The sequence below is a fragment of the Dendrobates tinctorius genome, unplaced genomic scaffold (assembly GCF_039654945.1).
Source record: "Dendrobates tinctorius isolate UK_male_01 unplaced genomic scaffold, ASM3965494v1 ptg000011l, whole genome shotgun sequence".
Taxonomy (NCBI): Eukaryota; Metazoa; Chordata; class Amphibia; order Anura; family Dendrobatidae; genus Dendrobates; species Dendrobates tinctorius.
In genome coordinates, this window is record NW_027361679.1 from 35,128,034 (window position 1) to 35,152,121 (window position 24,088).

At 43.5% G+C, this 24,088-nt stretch overlaps 1 protein-coding gene across 2 annotated transcripts in view; it reads left to right on the forward strand.

Annotated features, from left to right (window-relative positions):
• The window catches only part of PKD2 (polycystin 2, transient receptor potential cation channel), a 112,268-nt gene that overhangs the window by 67,366 nt on the left and 20,814 nt on the right, over positions 1-24,088 (forward strand). For both annotated transcript variants that reach the window (XM_073590812.1, XM_073590822.1), the window contains exons 5-10: positions 2,066-2,290; positions 8,924-9,152; positions 9,913-10,080; positions 10,606-10,787; positions 19,792-19,912; positions 21,128-21,226. In XM_073590812.1, coding sequence (XP_073446913.1) covers positions 2,066-2,290; positions 8,924-9,152; positions 9,913-10,080; positions 10,606-10,787; positions 19,792-19,912; positions 21,128-21,226 — 1,024 coding nt within the window. The remainder of the gene's footprint in view (positions 1-2,065; positions 2,291-8,923; positions 9,153-9,912; positions 10,081-10,605; positions 10,788-19,791; positions 19,913-21,127; positions 21,227-24,088) is intronic.

Genomic DNA, 24,088 nt, shown 5'->3' on the forward strand with positions numbered 1-24,088 from the left:
GTGTGTATATAAATGTGCATGTATCAGAGCTGTGTGTATGTAAATGTGCATGTATCAGAGCTGTGTATGTAAATGTGCATGTATCAGAGCTGTGTGTATGTAAATGTGTATGTATCAGAGCTGTGTGTATGTAAATGTGCATGTATCAGAGCTGTGTCCATATAAATGTGCATGTATCAGAGCTGTGTCCATATAAATGGTATCAGAGCTGTGTGTCTCTAAATGTGCATGTATCAGGGGTGTGTGTATGTAAATGTGCATGTATCAGAGCTGTGTGTATGTAAATGTGCATGTAGCAGAGCTGTGTCCATATAAATGTGTATGTAGCAAAGCTGTGTGTGTACCTACATGTTGCAGAGCCGTGTGTATATAAATGTGCATGTATCAGAGCTGTGTGTATGTAAATGTGTATGCATCAGAGCTGTGTGTATGTAAATGTGTATGCATCAGAGCTGTGTGTATGTAAATGTGCATGCATCAGAGCTGTGTCCATATAAATGTGCATGTATCAGAGCTGTGTCCATATAAATGTGCATGTATCAGAGCTGTGTGTCTCTAAATGTGCATGTATCAGGGGTGTGTGTATGTAAATGTGCATGTATCAGAGCTGTGTGTATGTAAATGTGCATGTATCAGAGCTGTGTGTATGTAAATGTGCATGTATCAGAGCTGTGTGTATGTAAATGTGCATGTATCAGAGCTGTGTGTCTCTAAATGTGCATGTATCAGGGGTGTGTGTATGTAAATGTGCATGTATCAGAGCTGTGTGTATGTAAATGTGCATGTATCAGAGCTGTGTGTATGTAAATGTGCATGTATCAGAGCTGTGTGTATGTAAATGTGCATGTATCAGAGCTGTGTCCATATAAATGTGCATGTATCAGAGCTGTGTGTCTCTAAATGTGCATGTATCAGGGGTGTGTGTATGTAAATGTGCATGTATCAGAGCTGTGTGTATGTAAATGTGCATATATCAGAGCTGTGTGTATGTAAATGTGCATGTATCAGAGCTGTGTGTATGTAAATGTGCATGTAGCAGAGCTGTGTCCATATAAATGTGCATGTAGCAAAGCTGTGTGTGTACCTACATGTTGCCGAGCCGTGTGTATATAAATGTGCATGTATCAGAGCTGTGTCCATATAAATGTGCATGTATCAGAGCTGTGTCTATGTAAATGTGCATGTATCAGAGCTGTGTGTATGTAAATGTGTATGTAGCAGAGCTGTGTCCATATAAATGTGCATGTATCAGAGCTGTGTGTGTACCTACATGTTGCAGAGCCGTGTGTATATAAATGTGCATGTATCAGAGCTGTGTGTATGTAAATGTGTATGCATCAGAGCTGTGTGTATGTAAATGTGCATGTATCAGAGCTGTGTGTATGTAAATGTGTATGTAGCAGAGCTGTGTCCATATAAATGTGCATGTAGCAAAGCTGTGTGTGTATACCAACATGTAGTAGAGCCGTGTGTATATAAATGTGCATGTAGCAGAGCTGTGTGTATGTAGAGCAGAGCTGTGTGTATGTAAATGTGCATGTACCAAAGCTGTATGTGCCTATATATGCATTTTTTTGTAATAAAGATTAAATTGTTTAATTGCTAAATTATCTGCACTTATATTTGATATACTTCAAGTGGTGGTATTTGGTCTGAACTTAGTTCTTGTTGTGGTTACCCCCACGTGATATCCTAACCATATGTGTATTATGGGTCTGCAAATCCTTGTCATTGTATTAATTGCCTTAAGTAGAGCTCCTGCATGTCTATATGTGCATGTGTAACAGAGCTGTATGTGTAGAATCCCTATACCTAGAGTACATCCCTAATCGACCTTAGTGAATAATGGTAATGACCCCTCCACTTTACACCACAAGGGAAGTTTTAATTAATAGGAAACATGTTTTTCCTATTTTCTGCTGTCTAAAGCTGGGGTGCGTCTTACAGTCCAAAAAATACTTTGATTACGAATATGTATGTAAAAGTGATTGGGAAATATAAATGAATTATAGTAGTTGCATCATAATGTCTGGACTATAATCTATGTAACCATATGCCTATACAGGTGGACATATACCAAAGAAAGGGATTTAAATGGCAGAAGTCAATGGGGCCTCATATCCACATACAGTGGGGCCGGGTATTACTTAGATCTGTCAAGGAACAGAGAAGAGGCTGCTGCTCAGATTGAGACCCTGAAGAGTAACCTATGGCTGGACCGAGGCACCCGAGCAGTGTTTATGGACTTCACAGTGTATAATGCAAATATTAATCTCTTCTGCATTATCAGGTAGGTCAAGAATGGAAACTTTAGCTCCTGTGCCTGCTGGTTTCATGGCCTCAACCCCTCATGGAGGCATGATCGTGGTCGAACCCATCGACTTACTGTATAGTTAGTTCTGTCAGGTTTTAGTATGAATTCTGGTATTTTTCATAGAATCATAGAATAGAATCGTAGAGTTGGAAGGGACCTCCTGGGCCATCTGGTCCAACCCCCTGCTCAAAGCAGGATTCGCTAAATCATCCCAGTCAGATGTCTGTCCAGCCTCTGTTTGAAGACATCCATTGAAGGAGAACTCACCACTTCTCGTGGCAGCTTGTTCCACTCATTGATCACTCTAACTGTCAAAAAGTTTTTTCTAATATCTAATCTGTCTCCTCCCATTCAGTTTCATCCCATTGCTTCTAGTCTTTCCTTGTGCAAATGAGAATAAAGATGATCCTTCTACAATGTGACAGCCCTTGAGATATTTGTAGACAGCTATTAAGTCTCCTCTCAGTCTTCTCTTTTGCAAACTAAACAATCCCAAATCCTGCAACCTTTCCTCATAAGACAGGGTTTGCAGACCAGTCACCATTCTGGTTGCTCTTTTCTGAACTTGCTCCAGTTTGTTGATGTCTTTTTTAAAATGTGGTGCCCAAAACTGGACACAATATTCCAGATGAGGTCTGACCAAAGAGGAGTAGAGGGAAATAATGACTTCACCTGATCTAGACTGTATGCTTCTGTTAATACATCCTAGAATTGCATTTGCTTTTTTTGCTGCTGCATCACACTGTTGACTCATATTCAGTTTGTGATCTATTAGTATACCCAAGTCTTTTTCACATGTGCTGTTGCTTAGGCCTATTCCTCCCATTCTGTATATGCTTTTTTCATTTTTATTGCCCAGATGTAGTACTTTGCATTTTTCCCTGTTAAAAACCATTCTGTTAGTTGCTGCCCACTTCTCCAGTTTATTTATATCTTTTTGAATCCTCTCTCTCTCTTCTCTAGTATTAGCTATCCCTCCTAGCTTTGTGTCATCAGCAAATTTAATCAGTTTACCCTCAATTCCTTCATCTAAATCGTTGATAAAGATGTTGAACAATACAGGGCCCAGGACAAAGCCTTGTGGTACCCCACTTGAGACATTCTTCCAACTGGATGTGCAGCCATTTACGACCACTCTTTGGGTCCGATCACTAAGCCAGTTATGAATCCACCTAACAGTTGCCTTGTCCATTCCATACTTAGTCATTTTTTCAATAAGGATTGTATGAGATACTTTGTCAAATGCTTTGCTGAAGTCAAGATATACTATATCTACAGCATTTCCTTGATCCACCCAATCAGTGATTCCGTCATAGAAGGAAATTAAGTTAGTCTGACATGACTTATTAGTTACAAACCCATGCTGACTCTGTTTAATCACTTCATTCTTATCCAGGTACTGACATACATGTTGTTTAATAATTTGTTCAAAGATCTTTCCTGGTATAGAAGTCAGACTCACCGGCCTATAGTTGCCTGGGTCCACCTTCTTCCCCTTTTTGAAGATAGGAACAACATTTGCTCTTCTCCAGTCTTCTGGGACTTCTCCTGTTCTCCAAGAATTTTCAAATATTATGGAGAGGGGTTCAAAAATTTCTTCTGCTAACTCCTTCAGTACTCTGGGGTGTAATTCATCTGGACCTGGAGACTTGAATTCATTTAGGTTAGCTAAGTGTTTCCTCACTATCTTTCTGTTTATAGATATCCTGGATTCTTCTATTCCCTTAATAGGACAGTGAAGAACAGTTGATGTCACATTTCCTTTCTGAGAGAAAACAGATGCAAAATAGGAATTTAAAAGTTCGGCCTTCTCAACATCCTGTCTTACCATTTCATCATTTTCATCCTGTAAAAATCCTATAGCATCTTTGACTTTTCTTTTACTTTTGACATATCCCCAAAATCCTTTATTATTGCTTTTGACATCTCTTGCAAGCCTCAATTCATTGTCAGCTTTAGATAATCTGATTTGTGCCCTGCAGGTTCTGCAGACAGCATTATATTCTTCTTTAGATATGCCTCCCTCTTTCCATTTTATAAACATTTTTTTCTTCCTTTTCAGCATGTGCTTAAGTTCTGTGTTCATCCATCCTGGCTTCCTTAAATGCTTCCTATTCTTCCCTCTTTTCGGAATTGTTAACAATTGTGCTTTGAGAATTTCATTTTTCAAGATTTCCCATCCTTCCTGGACAGTTTTGTCTTTAAGGATATCCAGCCATTGGATCCCTCCAATTCTCTTTCTGAATCCCTTAAAATCTGCCTTTCTGAAATCTAACCTTGACGTCTGAGTCTTCACAGGTCTTCCTCCTCTAGTTATCCAAAATTCTAAAATAGCATGGTCGCTACCTCCTAGGGTCCCAGCCACTTTTACCTCCTCAACCATTTCCTCCAGGTTTATAAGGATTAGATCCAAGGTAGCAGTTCCCCTTGTTTTCTCCCCTACCTTTTGGAAGATAAAGTTTTCAGCAAGAGAGGATAAGAATTTCCTTGACCTGTTAGTTTTGCCTGAGAGAGATTCCCAACAAATGTCTGGATAGTTGAAATCTCCCATGACAACTATGTCATATTTTTGGGAGAACTTGGCCATTTGATGCATAAAGAGTTCATCCATATCTTCAGCTTGCACAGGTGGCCTGTAGTAAATGCCTACAATGGTGTCCTTTCCATTGTTCTGTCCTTGTATTCTTACCCAAACAGTTTCCACAGAACTCCCAGTCTCTGAAGCTTCAATCTCTGTGCAGATATACGCGTTTCTAACATACAATGCGACACCTCCTCCTCGTTTATCAAGTCTGTTTCTTGCAAATAAGTTGTATCCTTCTAGTCTTGTATTCCAATCATGTGTATTGTCCCACCAAGTTTCAGTGATTCCAATGACATCATATTTCTTTTCCTGTGTTAGTAGTTCCAATTCTCCTTGTTTGTTGCCCATGCTTTGTGCATTAGTATAGAAACATTTTAGTTTGTGATTGGTTTCTCTTTCTCCAATATTTTTATTAATTAGATTCTTTCGTCTTTGTTCTTCCTTTCCACTTCTAATAGCAGAGTTCTCAATACCATTTGTCAGGTGTATGGCTTTTTCTAGTCTTTTGCTTCCCTTCCCATGTTGTTCTAGTTTAAAGCTCTCCTTACAAGTGTAGCAAGACGACTTCCAAATACATGTTTTCCAGTCTTCGTAAGGTGCACCCCATCTCTAGCAAGTAGTCCATCGTAAAGGTACCTCACTCCGTGATCCAGAAATCCAAATCGTTGCTGACGGCACCATCGACGTAGCCAGTTGTTCACCTGCAGAATCTTATTCCACCTCCTTGTTCCATGGCCATCCACTGGGAGGATGGAAGAGAAGACCACCTGCGCTCCCAGTTCTTTCACTTTCTTGCCTAAGTCTTCAAAGTCTCTGCAGATGGTTTCCAGGTCGTTTCTTGCGGTGTCATTTGTCCCCACATGTAGTAGCAGGAATGGGTAGTCATCTGTAGGTCTGAAGAGTCCTGATATCCTGTCAGACACATCTTTAATTTTTGCACCTGGAAGACAGCACATTTCTCTTGAAGTTATATCCGGTCTGCAGATAGCGGCCTCTGTTCCTCTCAGCAGGGAATCCCCCATGACCACCACTCTCCGTTTCTTCTTCACAACATTTTTCTTTCTCCATCCATGAGGACTCTGAAGGCGTACATAGTTGCTGTTTGTGGGCAAAATCTTATCCTGATGTATTTCTTCATTGGTTTACTGCGTGAGAGCCTGGTACTGGTTCCTGAGGAGTATGGGTGCTGACTGCCTCCTGATCCTCCTGCTTCTCTGGGTCACATGTCTCCATTCCTCTGTTTCTTCAGGTGCACTTCGAATTTCTTCTCTTTCCGTAACATGAAGAGATAATTCTGTTCTGTCCAAGAACTCTTCACCTTCCTTAATGATCTTCAACGTAGCTAACCTCTCTTCGAGACTTTGCAACTTTTCCTCCAACAGGGACACAAGCTTGCATTTGTGGCATGAGAAGTTTGGCTTTTCCACTGGTAAGTCTGTGAACATGTAGCAAGAAATGCAGCTCACCAAATGGCTCCTGGCCTCTTCCATATTGAGATTTCTTAAAAACGATGAAAGATGAGACAAAATTTGCGCGCCGATAGGCACTGGGAATATGCAGATGATCTCCTCAAGACTCTTCCCCTGGTTTTCCGATTTCCTCTTTTCAGCTGCAACAGCCAAAACCCAGTGATCGTTGAGCTCGCGGAGACTCTTCACTTATCCCAGAAGGCACTGGGAATATGCAGATGATCTCCTCAAGACTCTTCCCCTGGTTTTTCATAAGCAAGAACAACACTACATTGAATGCTATTCTTGCCATGAAAAATACCATAACCCTGGTGGAAATAACAAGACAAGTGTGTACATGCAGTAGTCTTTTTTACAGTGAAGAGGAAAAGGGTAACAATGTTTTGCACTTTTGACTTCCATATCTGACCATCCATTTCTGCTTTAGTCGTGAGACTCCCATCATTTTATAGACAATCATCTTGGATATCTAATACTTAAATTTGACTTGCAACTACGAGGGGCGCCTGAAAACTTTGAGGCCCACCCATGAAATCTTTTTTGCATGGTCTTGTTTTGCAATGCAATATGTTATTTAGTTAGTTGAATGGTTTCATGAGCAATCTGGATTTATTTTGATTTTTTTTGTTTCCGTTACAGCATTTTAAAGTTGGGTCGCAAGGCTGAAATATGGAAATGGAGAAGTTGGCAAAGTTCACACATCGGCTGCTGCAATTCACTCCTGTGGTTTCCAACTGCTTCAGCACCCACCCTATTCCCCTGATTTGGCTCCCTCGGACTATCACCTATTCCCACAGATGAAAAAGCACCTTGGTGGAAGGTGGAATTGCAGCCATTGCAACAGCCGATGTGTGAACTTTGCCAACTTCTCCATTTCCATATTTCAGCCTTGCGACCCAACTTTAAAATGCTGTAACGGAAACAAAAAAAATCAAAATAAATCCAGATTGCTCATGAGACCATTTAGCTAACTAAATAACATATTGCATTGCAAAACAAGACCATGCAAAAAAGATTTCATGGGTGGGCCTCGAAGTTTTCAGGCGCCCCTCGTATTTAGCATATGATTAGTTATGCAGATTCCTGACATGTCACTGCATTGTTACTGTTTTGCCCCTAGTGGTGAGAAAAAAATTTTCTCCCTGAATACTACAAAATACAACCTGTTCTCACATTCCCTAATAGCTCAGTGTATTAGTATTGATTCCCAAGTGAAAGGTCATTAGTTTGAATTGAGGAGCAACCATGAAGATGATTTCCCAAGAAAAGAGAAACCGCATCATCCAGCTCATCGATAGCCGTCTCTTGACCAAGAAAGTTGCATCATGTGAGTGCCGTGACTGTTGGAAGAATGTGAAATGAAATCCGTAAAGCCATTCAGAAGCCAAAAGGTGGACGTACAGGCAAAATAAGAGAGTCAACATGTCTGCTCATCCCAAGGTCTATCAGTTCTGGCGCGGCAGTGAAGGTGGTTCATATCCTTCAAAATAGTGAGATCACAGATGTTCATGCAGGCACCATGCGATGCACGTTACACAAGTCTGGAATGGCGGCCCGGAAAACGTTCGAGATGCCTCAACTTCATTATTGCCATAGGAAGCGTCAGTTTGAGTTTGCAAAAAAGTCTGAAAAGTGGACATTTAAAGATTTGAAACTGATGATTTGTAGCGATGAGATGAAAGTCAATAGACAAGGCTCTGATATGTGCAAATGGGTCTGAAAGAAACAAGGAAAAAAGTGGCTTACGGATCAAGAAATTGAAGAAAATGTCAAGTTTGGTGGAGGAAGTGACGATATGGGGTTGTTTCATAGCCAAAGATGTTGGATACTTGACGGGATCGTTGGTGATCTCAATGCTGAGCTATATGTGAGTATCCTACAAGAGGAGTTACTTGGCACACTCAAGTACTATGGGTATGAAAATAACGACAGTGTTCAAACAGGACAACAACATGAAGCATACGTCGAGATTGGTGAAGAAATGGTTCAATGACAATGAAGTAGAGGTGCTAGATTGGCCCCTACAGTCCCCAGACCTCATCCCAATCAAACACTTGTGGGTAAGAATTGAAGAAAAAGCTGTATACATACCCAAGTCGACCAGTATGCACCAACCTTGGGAACGTGTAGAAGAGACCTGAGATTAAATTTTGGTTAACACATGTTTGAATCTGACCAAGAGCATGCCCAGAAGGATTGAGGGAACGTTGAAAGACAAAGGTGGAATTATAAAATACTAACAAAATAATAAAAAAATGTATATCGTCAGGAGGAAAACAGTAACAATGCAGTGATATGATAAGAATATGCATAACTAATCACATGCTAAATAGTTGCAAGGCAAATTTAAGTATGAGCTATCCAACATGATTGTCTATAACATGATAGCAGTCTCAAGTCCAAAGCAGAAGTGGATGGCGAGATATGGAGCCTGAAAGTCAAAAGTGCAAAACATTGTTACACATTTGTTCTTCACTGTATACACATATTGTAGTTTATTCTGCTCCCTTATCTATGAGCTGTATTTGATGCTGCTCTTTTATGTACGATTTTTAGGCTGTTGGTAGAATTTCCAGCAACTGGGGGGCTAGTTACCTCCTGGCAGTTCCAGACGGTAAAGCTGATTCACTATGTCTCCACATTCGACTATTTCTTGGCTGCCTGTGAGATAGCATTCTGCATCTTCATCCTGTATTATATGGTGGAGGAATTCCTGGAGATCTATAATCATCGCCTGCACTATTTCCACAGTCTCTGGAATTGCCTGGATATTGTCATCATTGTGGTACGTGATGTATCTAAGGCAGCATTTCTGTAAGTTACAACTTAGAAGGCTTGCTTTGCATTACTAGTTTCCATTTGTGATGTCTGGGACATAACTGACAGGATGTATATCTCCATAGAGAGAAGATATCTATAGTATGTTGTACTTTTTGGCCAAAGGCATTTCTAATTTTTTTCTAGTCCTAGACTAGCCTGTCTCTTTCCCAAGACTACAACCTTGTAGAGTTTTAGAAGTACAGGATGAAATTGGACATTTAGCGTTTCTACTCTAAAACTGGCTGCAGCAGGAGCCTCCCCCCATTGCTTTGTCTACAGTAGGACAAAAAAAAGAAAGTGGAACAAAGCAGAAAATTAACCGATCATGTGATCTCTGCATGATTTCAGCAAGACTGATAGTTTTTGAGTTTTCCTGCATGACAAACTAATGAACATTATTTGGCACGGTTATCTTCTACTACTTTTCTCATTATTTCTAGGTTTAGATTTAGGCTGTAGACAACAGATTTTTATCACCATAAGTTTGATATGTTAATGGCAGTTGATAAAGTCTGAAGAAAACTTGGATTGGAGAAGATAGATATTCATGTTTAATCCGTTCTGAGAGCCAATTATCTTCCCCCATTTACTGAAATAACATTACCCATAATTGACCGGTCACTAAAGTATTTGGAAAGCCCCTTGTAATTTTCTGTACCCGTGACCTCTTTGTATAACAGAACCTTCAGAAATGGTTGATCCTTTTCATGATATTGTTTGTGTAGCTCTCTGTGGTGTCAATGGGCCTCAGTCTGTACAGAATGTCAATGGAAGGACCTCTGAGCAAGCTCCTAGCGGACATGAACTTATTCCACAACCTGGAATCTCTGGCTTACTGGCAGAACCAGTTTAATAACGTGGTTGCAGTAACTGTATTCTTCGCTTGGGTTAAGGTAACAGTCCCCATTATACTCATTCTATTCTTATTAGGTGACTTTTAGCTGCATCAGTCCTGTGGCTCTGCGGTCTTTCCATGATTGGCAAAATCAAGTCTGGTTCACCTACAAGCCCACGCAGCCATTAAGATAAACTGTGATCGTAATGGCCACACTTTTTTTGCTGGTGAAACTGTAGTTGCACTGCAAGAAATACATGTATACCCCTGCCTAAACATTTTGAAGCCCCCAAAGTTCGCCACTGATCATAACTGTTTAGTATAATGGCGCAGATAGATGGCTGTTTAAATCAGTCCAAGATCAGATCACAGTGCACGGACTGGCCGGCGGCATTCCTGACCCTAGCGTGACAGCAGCATAGACGAAAATTACCGTAAGCTGTCACGTTTGGGTCGGGAGTACCGTTGGCCAGTCCATGCACTGCATTCTGATCTTGGTTGGATATATATGTCCATCTGACTGCACCCCCTATTGGAATGTAATTATATCTATACTGACACTTTGTAATTTTCTTTTCCAAAGCTTTTTAAGTTTGTGAACTTCAACAGAACTATGACTCAGTTGTCAACCACCATGTCTCGCTGTGCCAAGGACATTCTCGGTTTCTCCATCATGTTTTTCATCATATTCCTTGCGTATGCCCAGTTTGCCTACCTTGTGTTTGGCACCCAGGTTGATGACTTCAGTAGCTTCCAAGACTGCATGTAAGTAATTATTCCTTTGCAGTTTGTATTCAGAGTTTAGTTATAAATATTGGATGTCCAGACTTTTTATCTGAAAGGGTGGAGTATCTCATAATGTGCACTATATACAGTCATGGCTAAAAGTTTTGGCACCAGGGGTGGACAAACCACCAGTTCAGCTACACCGGAGCCCTAGGGGGGCCCCTGCAGGATGCCTGCTAATGAGGGCAGTCTGGCCTGTTTCTCCGGCCCCAAGGCTCCTGGGAGCCCATGGCCAGATTGCCCTTATGTGCAGTGGGAAGGGAGTGATCCCTGCAGCTCCACTGCTAACAGGAAAAAATGGCAGCAAATCGGAGCTGCAGGGATTCATCCTCTACTTCCTGCCCGGCCCTTTCTGTCTGACAGTCGCACAGCTGGATGACGTCAGCATTCAGCCCGCCTGTGTCAAATAGAAAGCTGCCGGCGACGATGATGCTGCGGGGGAATGGACAGAGAGGGAGCGGTGGTGTTTTGTTTTTTTAACAGTACATTGGGAGAAGGTGCAGGAGAACAATGATTGGGGTGATGAAGAGGGCAATGATGATGGTGGTGATGGTGGGAGAACAATGATTGGGGTGATGGAGAGTGCAACGATGGAGGTGGTGCAGAGGGCAATAATGGAGGTGGTGGAGAAGAGCATTGATTGGGATGGTGGAGAGGGCAATGATGGGGTGGTGGATAGGGCAATGATAGTGATGAGAAGACAATGATGGAGGTGGGGGAGAGGACACTTATTACGTATAGCACAGTCCCTTAGTGTGTATGTATGTATATATATATAGCACAGTCTCTTAGTGTATAGTATACTCACTTATGTATAGCGCCGTCCTTAGTTACATAGTTTCCTCTTTTATTATGTATAACACCGTACCTTATTATACCATCCTCTCTAGTTACATATGGGGCGGTCCCTTATTATATAGCTTCCCCTGCTGTTATGTACAGCACTGTCTCTTATTATGTACCATCCTCTCTAGTTATATATGATGCCATCTCTTATTATATAGCTTCCTCAGCTGTTATGTAATTTGCTGTCCCTTACATAGTGTATTCTTATGTTTGTTATACACAGCGTCCTCTCTTATTACATAATCCCCTCTCTTGTTAGAATATAAAATGACTGCTGATGAAGCAGCCAGTGATCAGGCCCATCAGTTCCTCTATTAGAAAAGAAGCTTTCCCATGCCCCATCAGTCGACATTGCATTATATTATCTAACAAGAGAGGACGTTATGTAATAAAAAACAGGGCTCTTGGACATTGTAACGGGTTCTTTGTATTGCTTTTACTGTTTAAAACTTCAATAAATATATTTACGGAAAAAAGACAGGGCTCTATATAATCCAAAGGAGACTATGTAATATACACGTATGTATATGTGTGTGTGTGTGTGTGTGTGACTATATATATATATATAGATAGATGTGTGTGTGTATATATATATCTGTAGCTTTGTCGCCATAAAAGGAGGGAGGCCCAGACACATTTCTTGCACAGGTGTCCGTCAGCTTTCAGTGTCCACTCCTTTTTGGCACCCTTGAAATTGTTTTAGAAAATGAAGTATTTCTCCCAGAAAATTATTACAATTACACATGTTTTGTTCTATATGTTCTTATTTCCTTTGTGTGTATTGGAACAACACAAAAAAAGGAGAATCTGACATAATTTCACAAAAATCCTCAATCTACAGAGATCTTTGTCCACGGTGTGCAATATAATCATCAAGTTTACAATCCAAGGCACTGTAGATAAACTTCCTGGATGTGGACAGCAGAGAAAAATTAATGAAAGGTTGGAAAAGAAGAATAGTCTGGATGGTGGATAAGCAGCTCCAATAAAGTTTCCAAAAAATTCAAACTGTCTTGCAGGCTCAGGGTGCATCCGTGTCAGCGGGAACTATCATGTCAACATCTGAATGAAATATTGCAGGAGAACCAGGAAAACCCCACTGCTGACACATAGACATAAAGCTAGACTGCAGTTTGCCAAAATGTATGTGAGTAAGGCTGGTTTCATATTAGCGTTGAAACAACGCTGCGCACTGCGTCGGTAAGCCCCGCCCCGATCCGGCTCCCTGCCCGCCCCATCCGGGATCACCGCCTACTATCGCATTTGCACGCATGCGATCGGCGCACCCTATCTTTAGCATAGGGTGCGCAGATCTTGCGCTGCCAGTGTGAAAGTAGCGTGCTGCGCACTTTTGACGGTGCGCCATGCGCGCCGAAATGCAACATGTTGCATTTCGGCGCGCACGGCGCACCATCAAAAGTGCGCAGCGCGCTACGTTCACACTGGCAGCGCATGATCTGCGCACTCTATGCTAAAGATAGGGTGCGCCGATCGCATGCGTGCAAATGCGATAGTAGGCGGTGATCCCGGATGGGGCGGGCAGGGAGCCGGATCGGGGCGGGGCTTACCGACGCAGTGCGCAGCGTTGTTTCAACGCTAATGTGAAACCAGCCTTAGCCAAAATCCTTTTGGGAAAGCGTCTTGTGGACAGATGAGACAAAGATGAGCACATCATTCTATTGTTTGCTGAAAACGGAATGAGGCTTACAACAGTACCTATAGTCAAATATGGTGGAGGATCAAAAATGTTTTTGGGTTGTTTTGCTGTCTTTGGCACTGGCTCCTTTTTACTGTGCAAGGCATCATGAAATTTGAAGATTACCAAAGGATTTCTCTTACGCCTCATTGGGGGACACAGACAGTGGGTGTTATGCTGCTTGCCACTAGGAGGACACTAAGAAAACACAGAAAAAAGTTAACTCCTCCCCTGCAGTATACACCCTCTCGCTGTCTGGGAATTCCCCAGTTCTTGATTAGTGTCTGTAGGAGGCAATTGGGTCTGACTTCAGACCCCACCGTTTTTATTTTCATTTTTGAATTTTCTGTAAATTTTTATTTTGTAACAGTGAAGGGGGCGACTGTTCCTTTCAACGGCCCGCTCTCCCCCGAACCAACAACAGGTGAGCACGCGGAGTACATTTCCCGTACACTTTCTTGCGAGGACTGGGGCATACCTGATTCTTCTGGGCGACGTTTCCTTTACGGTCCCGGTCTCCCCACACGGATACGAGGGCAAGCGCGGAGCACACGGAGTGTATGGAGAACTTGTGGAGCGCTTTGGATGCCCTGAATCAACCCCATAGCCTCTCCATCCCCCTGCCCATAGGGTGGATCGATTGAGGTATACCCCTTTAACAACTCCTCCGGCTCTGCTACATCGCCCGGGAGCTTTTTTACCTCAGGATCTGTGATGGGATGAAATCTGCAGGCTCCTGGACAGCGCAGCTGGCGCAAACACCGGATTGGAGGTATGGGTTCGGGTCCTGGTCCCTGGGAGAAGCGCTGACCTAGTCTCAGTGGTGGTATACCAGCGCCCCGTCGTGGCCCCCCGCTCCCAGCTTCACCCGGCGCTCGCCGCGGGTAGGCCCAAAAATTTAGTCTCCGGCTTTTTGGCCTAGTAGGCTGCAATTTACATAGCGCCGCCCATCGTTAGCGCCGCCGCCCACATCTTTGGCGCTTCTCGCTCTGTACAAGAGGCGCCCTGCTAGTCTCAGGGGCCATGTCCTTAACCTCTGCCCCTTGGGCTCTGTGACGGCTGCGGGGGGTGCGCGCACGGATGGACAGCATCTGATGATGCTACAGGTCCACCGATATTCTTCCCAGGGACACAGCATCAGGACCGCGGGTAAGCTGCATCTACCTCAGAGCAAAGCTTAACCCCTTCTCTGCACATTCCCTGCAGCTGCAGCCCAGGCTCTGCTTGTAACCTTTTCAGGCACTATGTCTCAATCTAAAAAGGCAAAATGGGGGCTACTAAGAAGCACACTGCGTTCTTTACCGCTTGTACCACAAGACTGTCTTGCCCAGTGCCTAGACGAATCCGCTATGCACGGATTGCGGCCCGGCTTGCGCTAAAACGCCATCCGCCGCCACTGCAAGGTGTTCCCTTCCTTTATTTCCCCTGAGTGGGCTGCGTCCTTGTCACGGTCTGTGGAGTCACTGTCCAAGGCTATAGACTTCCTCCGGGAATCCTCTTTAAGTCAGAACGCGTCTTTACCGCCTGAGGAGGGCTTTCGCGACGGCCGGGAACCGTCCAACAGCAGGGGCCATGCTCGTTCAAGGGATCCTCGGTCTCTAGAAAGCGAACCCATGACACGTCCCCTAGTCACGCTCGCACTTCAGCATCGGCGAGTTCTGCCTCGCTTTCCCTCTCCTAATGTTCACAGAGAACATGACTCTGAATTCGAGTCTGACACGTCAGTCCCTCAGAATCCCCCAAATGTCCATGAGTTGCTTGATTCTCTTACCGAGTCAGTCAACAAGTTTCTGACGTTGGTCGAGGAGAATATTTCCACTCCAGAACACGTTATCTCCTTTAACAAGACTAAACGTGGACGCAGGGTATTTGCCAGCCATCCGGAGTTTACAGACATTGTCCAGAAACGTAGGAACCGACCACATAAACGGTTCACAGGGCAAAAGACTATTGAGGCTAAATACCCCTTTGCTCTAGATCTAATGAAGGATTGGTTACAGTCCCCCTCGGTGGATCCTCCTGTACCTCGCTCGTTCGTTTTTTTGGAGCTTCAGGAGCGGCTATTTTCCCTTTCACGGTGACTTGAGTGGCTAAGGACAACCAGTGTTTCCAAGCAAATAATTTACGCAGATTTTGTAGTAGACGCCTCTTTAGATGCCGCTAATTGCGCTGCTAAGGCAACCGCTAATGCAGTCTCCATCAGAAGACCCCTATGGCTACGCGACTGGCGGGCAGATTCCATCTCCAAGAGATCAATGACTTCTCTGTCCTATCATCAAACTGGTCGCCTGTTTGGGGAAAAACTAGACCAGCTCATTTCTGACACTTCCGGGGGAAAGAGTAGATTTCTTCCCCAACAAGGGGCTGCCCGTCCGTTTTCGGAATCAACAGCTGACTCGTTTTTCGACCTTTTCGCAACAGCTCCAGCTGGTCTTCCACAACCTTCTCTTCCAGATCAGGTCGGTCCCCGCATGGAGACAGAGGTTCCCAGGTCTCTCACAGACCTAACCTCTCTTGGAAACCCAGGCCAAGAGCATCTGGATCTAGGAGAGTAGATCCCATAGATCCTCTACTCAATGACTTGTTGTGGTATCTGGCAGACACCGACAAAATAGGCGGCCGTCTGCTGTCATTCAGTCACAGCCTTCCTTCGGGCCGTTCATGCGCCGCAAAGGGATGGAGTCACCCTTCCGGTCCCACAAGACAACTGGCTCAGCAATTTTTTTTTTTTTTTTTTTTTTTTTTTTTATTCAAACCTTTCTTTGTGGTTCCAATGAAGTAAGGAACAATGCGGCCCACACTGGACCTTAAGCTGTTAAATCAGTTTGTCATGGTACGGCAATTCCGAATGGAATTCTTCCGATCGGTTGTCGCCTCCATGTAAAAGGGAGTGTCCCTATCATTCATCGGTATCAAAGATGCTTACCATCACATTCCGATTTGCCCGTCTCACCAGCAGTTCCTGCAGTTTGCAATTCAAGAGAAACACTTCTAGTTCGTTGCCTTGCCCTTTGGACGCCACCGCCCCCAGGGTCTATACCAAGGTCATGGTAGCTGTCATGGCCATTCTACACGTTCGGGGAGTGGTGGTACTGCCGTATCTGGATGACCTGCTGATCAAGGGCCTGTCCCTTCCAGCCTGCGATGAATCCGTGGATATCACAGTAAATACACTTTCTTGCCTGGGTGGGAAGATAAACTTGAAAAGTCTTCCCCCGGTGCAGATTTCCTTTTTGGAAATGATCTTGGGACACTTCCCGCGGGTTGGTCATTCTCCCTCCAGAAAAGGCCCGAGCCTTACAACAGGCAGCGCGGACTCTTTCCCGACCAGTTTCTCACTCCATACGTTTCAGCATGATAGTTCTCGGTGGTCCTTTACAACATGCGTTGCTGTTAACTTGGGACAAGAACCCGTTCTCCCTGGACCGCCGGTTCCTTCTGTCCCTGCGGGTCAGACGAGCCCCCAAGCGGGGGACACTGAAATCCTCCATGAGTTAAGGGAAGTTCTTTCTCCCAGTACGACGGTCGGTGGCGACCATTGACGCCAGTCTTCTGGGCTGGTATGCGTTTTTTTCTTCGAAAAATTAGAGCAGAGGGAGTACCAGTGATCCTAGTCGCGCCAGATTGGTCGCGCCGGCCATCGTACGCAGAACTAGTACAACTAGTCGCGGACGTTCCCTGGCGACTTCCAGATCGCATGGATCTACTCTCACAGGGCCCGATTTACCACCAGAACTCTGGGGCCCTGTCTTTGACGGCGTGGCCGTTGAATCCTGGATTTTAGCACAGGCTGGTTTTTCTCCCGATGTGACCTCCACCATGATTAATGTAGGAAGCCCGTGTCCATGCGCATTTATCACTGCACCTGGAGAACCTTCTTCTCGTGGTGCAAGGACCATGGCAAATCCCCACTGGTGTTTTCTATTCCTTCCATATTGGAATTCTTACAATCCGGATTAACGTCAGGCCTCGCGCTTAGTTCGTTCAAGAGCCAGATTTCAGCCTTGTCAGTGCTATTCCAACGCAAAATTGCCACCAAACTTCAGGTGAAGACATTCATTCAGGGAGTCTCCCATGTGGCGCCTCCCTATATTATGGGCCATTAGAATCATGGGACTTTAACTTGGTTCTCAGAGCCTTTACAGGAGGCTCCTTTCGAACCACTGCAGGATGTACCACTAGCTATTCTCTCTTGGAAGGTGGTCTTTCTAGCGGCAATTACGTTAATCAGACGAGATTCAGAATTGGCGGCCCTGTCCTGCCGTCCTTCGTTCCTGACTTTTCAACAGGACAAGGCAGCTCTCAGGACATCCCAATCTTTCCTGCCCAAAGTCGTGTCTTCTTTTCATCTCAATGAAGAAATTGTTTTGCCTTCCTTCTGTCCAGCACCAGTCCATTGAGTTGAGAGGGCCCTCCACACCCTGGATGTGGTTAGGGCTCTGAGACAGTACATCTCGCGGATGGCTCCCTTCCACAAGTCAGATGCCCTGTTCATACTTCCACAGGGGCATAGGAAGGTCTAGCCACTTCAAAGACCACGATAGCCAGGTGGATTTGCTAGGCTATTCAGGAATCCTACCGTGTCAGGGACACGCCTGTCCCAGCAGGGATTAAGGCGCATTCTACCCGCTCAGTGGGCGCCTCTTGGGCCATTCGGCACCAGGCGTCGGCAGAACAGGTCTGCAACGCTGCGACTTAGTCCAGCCTGCATACCTTTACAAACATTACCAAATTCATTCTCAGGCCTGTCTGCAAGGCTGCGACTTGGTCCAGCCTGCATACCTTTACAAACATTACCAAATTCATTCTCAGGCCTCTGCGGATGCAGCTCTTGGCAGACGCATCCTGCAATCGGCAGTACCACAGTGTTGAGTCTGTGGTACATGGGGTATTAGCAGTTGTATGTTCCCCACCCAGGGACTGCTTTAGGACGTCCCACTGTCTGTGTCCCCCAATGAGGCGTAGAAGAAATAGGGATTTTTGTGTACTCACTGTAAAATCCTTTTCTCCAAGCCAATCATTGGGGGACACAGCACCCACCCTGTTTCGCCTATTGGCTCACTGTAGCATTCTTAGGTTTTGAAGGAGTTATGGTTATTGTCATTTCTTTAATGCTCCTACTGCTTTTTCACCGAACTGGGGAATTCCCAGCCAGCGAGAGGGTGTATACTGCAGGGGAGGAGTTAACTTTTTTCTGTGTTTACTTAGTGTCCTCCTAGTGGCAAGCAGCATAACACCCACTGTCTGTGTCCCCCAATGATTGGCTCGGAGAAAAGGATTTTATGGTGAGTACACAAAAATCCCTATTTTGGGTCACAATGTAGTGGCCTGTGTCTGAAAGCTGTGTTTGCATCGTGGGTCTTTCAGCAAGACAATGATCTCCAATCATACTTCAAGACGCACCCAGAAATGGTGGGAAACAAAGCACTGGAGAGTCCTGAAGTGGCCATCAATGAGTCCACACCTTTGGAGAGATCTTAGAATTGCTGTTGGGACAACGCACCCTTCAAATATGAGAGACCTGGAGCAGTTTGCAAAAGCAGAGTGGTCCAAAATTCCAGTTGAGAGGTGTAAGAAACTTGATGGTTATAGGAAGCAATTGATTGCAGTTATTTATTCCAAATGGTGTGCAACCATGGATCTAAGTTGAGGGTGCCAACAATTTTGTCTGGGCCATTTTAGGGGTTTTGTGTGAAATTATATCAAAATTTTTATTGCTTCTCTTTTCAGTTTTGCCACCACTGGACCACCCACTGCTCACTCAATTGTCATGATTCCATCCTATTCGGTGTTCATTATATCAGCATTTTCTACTGTGCTCTTCTGTCTGGTACCAAATAGAAATTTCATGCAACTTTTTAAAAAGTCAAAGACTTTGAAAGCAAAAATGCTTGTGGACCCCTTCATAACCCTTGAAAACTGTGCGAACAGGGTCTACAAATATCTGTCCGAGTTTTGAAGCCCTTAAAACGGTGTCCTAAGACTTAAGCCCCACTTTATGCCTGTTGGGAAGCGATGGTTCTTCCAATCATTCGACCCCAGCAATCATCTTGTCCGTCTCCCCCCTACATAGGATCGCACTCGCTCTGCCAAGTGCTCCTGTGTGCTCTATGTTCCAGACATTGCTGCTGGCGGCTTATCTAAGGAAAAAAAGGTTCGCCAGTCCGAAATCAGACATGCCAGGTCATTCACTTCCCCAACAATCATCGGTCCGGGGCCCCCATACACATACACATGACCCTGTTGACCAAACCCATCATTATCAATAGGTTTTGCTGCCATTAGTCTGTGTATGTGAGGGCTCAGCTATCTGGGCTTCTTGTAGACTGGTACAATTTATTTTTCTTTTTTTCAGTGACCAACCATAAATCACATGAGATGTAAAGTGGCTATTAGCTGTAGAACCTGATCTAATTGAACTTTATTGACTGTTTCTTTTAGTTTTACTCAGTTTCGTATTCTTTTGGGAGATTTCAACTTCACTGAGATTGAGGAAGCAAATCGAATCTTGGGGCCCATTTATTTTACATCTTTTGTGTTCTTTATGTTCTTCATCCTTTTGGTATGTGAATTATATTATTTCTTACATTTCCCATCTAGTGACATTTTTTGTTTATTTAACATTATTTCATTATCTCTTTGTCGATGTCATCAGTCAGTTTATTCTGCTATTTTATCTATGACCAATGCTAGGCCATTGTGATCATATTTTAATTGTAAGCTCCTGTATACTGGTTTGGTAGCTATACTTTGTGACGTCGGTGTCAGGCCTTGTTCAGACAAGCGTATTCGACGGGCGTGTGCTGTCCGAGTAAAAATCAGACCAATGTAATTCAATAGGGCTGTTCAGATGACCGTTTCCTCACATGGAGTGAGTGTCTGTGTGACAAAAAATCACAGCACTCACTGTTCTCGTTACAATTTTATGGTTGCGCAAAAAAAAAAACCAAACACATCCCCATATGGATTATCTGTATAGCATCAGATTTTAATGGATATATCGCCATTATTAACCTAGAAAACTGTACTTGATCACAAATATTTAAAAAATATTGATGTATAAAAATGTGAGGCACACGGACGAAAAATAAGGACACACTGATAACCCATGCATGACGATAGTGATGAAAATGATCACAAGTTTTCTGGATGGAAATTGGAGAATTTTTAGTACCCTTGTCTGACCTTGACCTTTTAGTCATTTAAAAAAGATTTTCTTATGGTTGTTTTTCCTTGACCATTAAAACAGATGAAAAGTCCAAAATTTTCAGTTCCTGTGTTGCCTTTTCACAATAGTGATGAGCGAATATGCTGGGATAAGGTGTTACCTGAGCTTGCTCAGGTGCTAACCAAGGATCGTGCTCAAATAATTTGTGCGAGCCCCCGCAACTGCCTGTCTAGCGGCTGTTCGATAGCCGCAACACATGCTCGGATTTCCTGTTTGTTAGGCAATCTCTGCAGGTGATGCAGCTTTCGAACTGCCGTGAGACATGCAGCTGTGGGGGCTCGCACAAATTATTCAAGCACGATCCTTGGTTAGCACCCGAGCAAGCTCAGGTAACACCTCATCCCAGCACATTCCCTCATCACTAGTTCACAAGTGTAAAGATGAAATGCCTGAGGCCCACAAATGCTTCTTCACATTTGAGGATGGACATTGCGATTGTCACATCTGCAGATCTCTTGTTATGCGCAGAATCCAGGATACTAGTATTAATATCTGTGACTCTGTAAAAATGTGCGTTTGTGTTATTAAATACTGTTTGTATTTTAACAGAACATGTTTTTGGCCATCATCAGTGACACCTATTCAGAAGTAAAAACTGACATGGCTCAGCAAAAGAGTGAAATGGAACTGGCCGATCTTATTAAAAAGGTAAGAGTTTCTAATGTTATTATTTACTGTAATACGAGTAGAAGGAGTCGGTGCTGTATTAGGGACCCATGTGTTAGGGCTCATGAAGACGTCCAAGCATGGGACCGCTATTGCATGGACCCCCTAAGCGTGACAGCCTACATAAATATAAGTATTTGTCACGCTCCGGTCTGGAGAACCGTACCCTGTCCGTGTATTGCGGTATGAGATCGGGCCAAGCTCCACGAATGTCTGCTGGAGCCCTTAATCAGATTGTTTGAGCACAAAAATAAAAGAAATGACCCACACCTCCAGATAAAATAACTCAAGTGTGAACAGGTGGAAGCCTTCATGACTATGTTTTAACATTTTTAACCCCCAAGGGTGGTTTGCACGATCATGACCGGGCCAATTTTTACAATTCTGACCACTGTTCCTTTATGAGGTAATAACTCTGAAACGCTTCCATGGATCCCTGTGATTCTGACATTGTTTTCTCGTGACATATTGTACTTCATGTTAGTGGTAAAATTTCATTCAAATAACTTGCGTTTAATTGTGAAAAAACGGAAATTTGGCGAAAATTTTTAATTTCTCAATTTTCCAACTTTGAATTTTTATGCCCATAAATCACAGAGATATGGCACACAAAAAACTTAATAAATAACATTTCCCACATGTTTACTTTACATCAGCACAATTTTGGAACCAAAATTTTTTTTTGTTAGGAAGTTATAAGGGTTAAAAATTGACCAGCGATTTCTCATTTTTGCAACACCATTTTTATTTTTACGGACCACATCACATTTGAAGTCACTTTGAGGGGTCTATATGATAGAAAATACCCAAAAGTGACACCATTCTAAAAACTGCACCCCTGAAGATGCTCAAAACCTCATGCAAGAAGTTTATTAACCCTTCAGGTGCGTCACAGGAATTTTTTGAATATTTAAAAAAAAAAATGAACATTTAACTTTTTTCACAAAAAAAATACTTCAGGTTCAATTTTCTTTATTTTACCAAGGGTAACAGGAGAAATTGGATTGCAAAAGTTATTGTGCAGTTTGTCCTGAGTACGCTGATACCTGATATGTGGGGGGTACCACTCTTTCGGCGCATGTCAGAGCTCAGAAGGGAAGGGCAAGGAGCGTTGTTTGACTTTTTCAAAGCAAAATTGGCCGGAATTCAGATCAGACGCCATGTCACGTTTGGAGAGCCCCTGATGTACCTAAACAGTGGAAACCCCCCACAAGTGACCCCATTTTGGAAACTAGACCCCCCAAGGAACTTATCTAGATATGTGGTGAGAACTTTGAACCACCAATGGCTTCACAGAAGTTTATAACGTACATCGGTACAATTAAAAAATCATATTTTCTCCACAAAAATGATCTTTTCACCCCCAATTTTTTTTTTCCATGGGTAACAGGACCCTAAAAGTTATTGTGCAATTTGTCCTGAGTACGCTGATACACCGCATGTGGGGGTAAACCACTATTTGGGCGCATGGCAGAGCTCGGAAGGGAAGCAGCGCCATTTGACGTTTTTGGCTGTAATTGAGATCGGACACCATGTCGCGTTTGGAAAGCCCCTGATGTACCAAAACAGTGAAAACCCCCAACAAATGACACCATTTTGGAAACTAGACCCCCCAAGGAACTTATTTAGATGTGTGATGAGCACTTTGAACCCCCCCGTGCTTCACAGAAGTTTATAACGCCCGGGCGTGAAAATTAAAAAAATCGTATTTTTTCCACAAACATGATCTTTTAGTAACCAATTTTTTTATTTTCCCAAGGGTACCAGGAGAAATTGGACCCCAAAAGTTGTTGTCCAATTTGTCCTGAGTACGCTGATACCCCATATGTGGGAGAAAACTACTGTATGGGCACATGTCAGGGCTCGGAAGGGAAGTAGTGACGTTTTGGAATGCAGACTTTGATGGAATGGTCTGCCGGTGTCATGTTGCTTTTGGAGAGCCCCTGATGTACCTTAACAGTGGAAACCCCCCACAAGTGACCCCATTTTGGAAACTAGACCCCCTAAGGAACTTATCTAGATGTGTGGTGAGCACTTTGAACCCCCCCAGTGCTTCACAGAAGTTTATAATGCCAGGGCATGAAAATAAAAAAATCGTATTTTTTCCACAAACATGATCATTTAGTCCCCAATTTTTTTATTTTACCAAGGGTAACAGGAGAAATTGGACCCCAAAAGTTGTTTTGCAATTTGTCCTGAGTATGCTGATACCCTATATGTGGGGGTAAAACACTATTTGGGCGCATGGCAGAGCTTGGAAGGGAAGGAGCATCATTTGACTTTTTCAATGCAGAATTGGCTGGAATTGAGATCAGATGCCATGTTGCGTTTGGAGAGCCCCTGATGTGCCCAAACAGTAGAAACCCCCCAATTCTAACTCCAACCCTAGCCCCAACACACCCCTAACCCTAATCTCAGCCCTAACCCTAGCCCTAATGGGAAAATGGAAATAAATACATTTTCTTTTAATTTTATTATTTTTCCCTAACTAAGGGGGTGATAACGGGGGTTTGATTTACTATTTATTTTTGAGAGCTATAATTTTTCCGTATTTTGACCCACAGAGTCATGTGAGGTCTTAGTTGTCGTTTTTATTGGTATCATGTTCGGGCACGTGACATTTTTTGATCGCTTTTTATTCTGATTTTTGGGACGCAGAATGAACAAAAACCAGCGTTTCATGAATTTCTTTTGGGGGGAGTGCGTTTACACCGTTCCGCCTGCGGTAAAATTGATAAAGCGGTTTTATTCTTCGGGTCAGTACGGTTACAGCGATACCTCATTTATGTCTTTTTTTATGTTTTGGCGCTTTTATGCAATGAAAACAATTTTATATAAAAAATA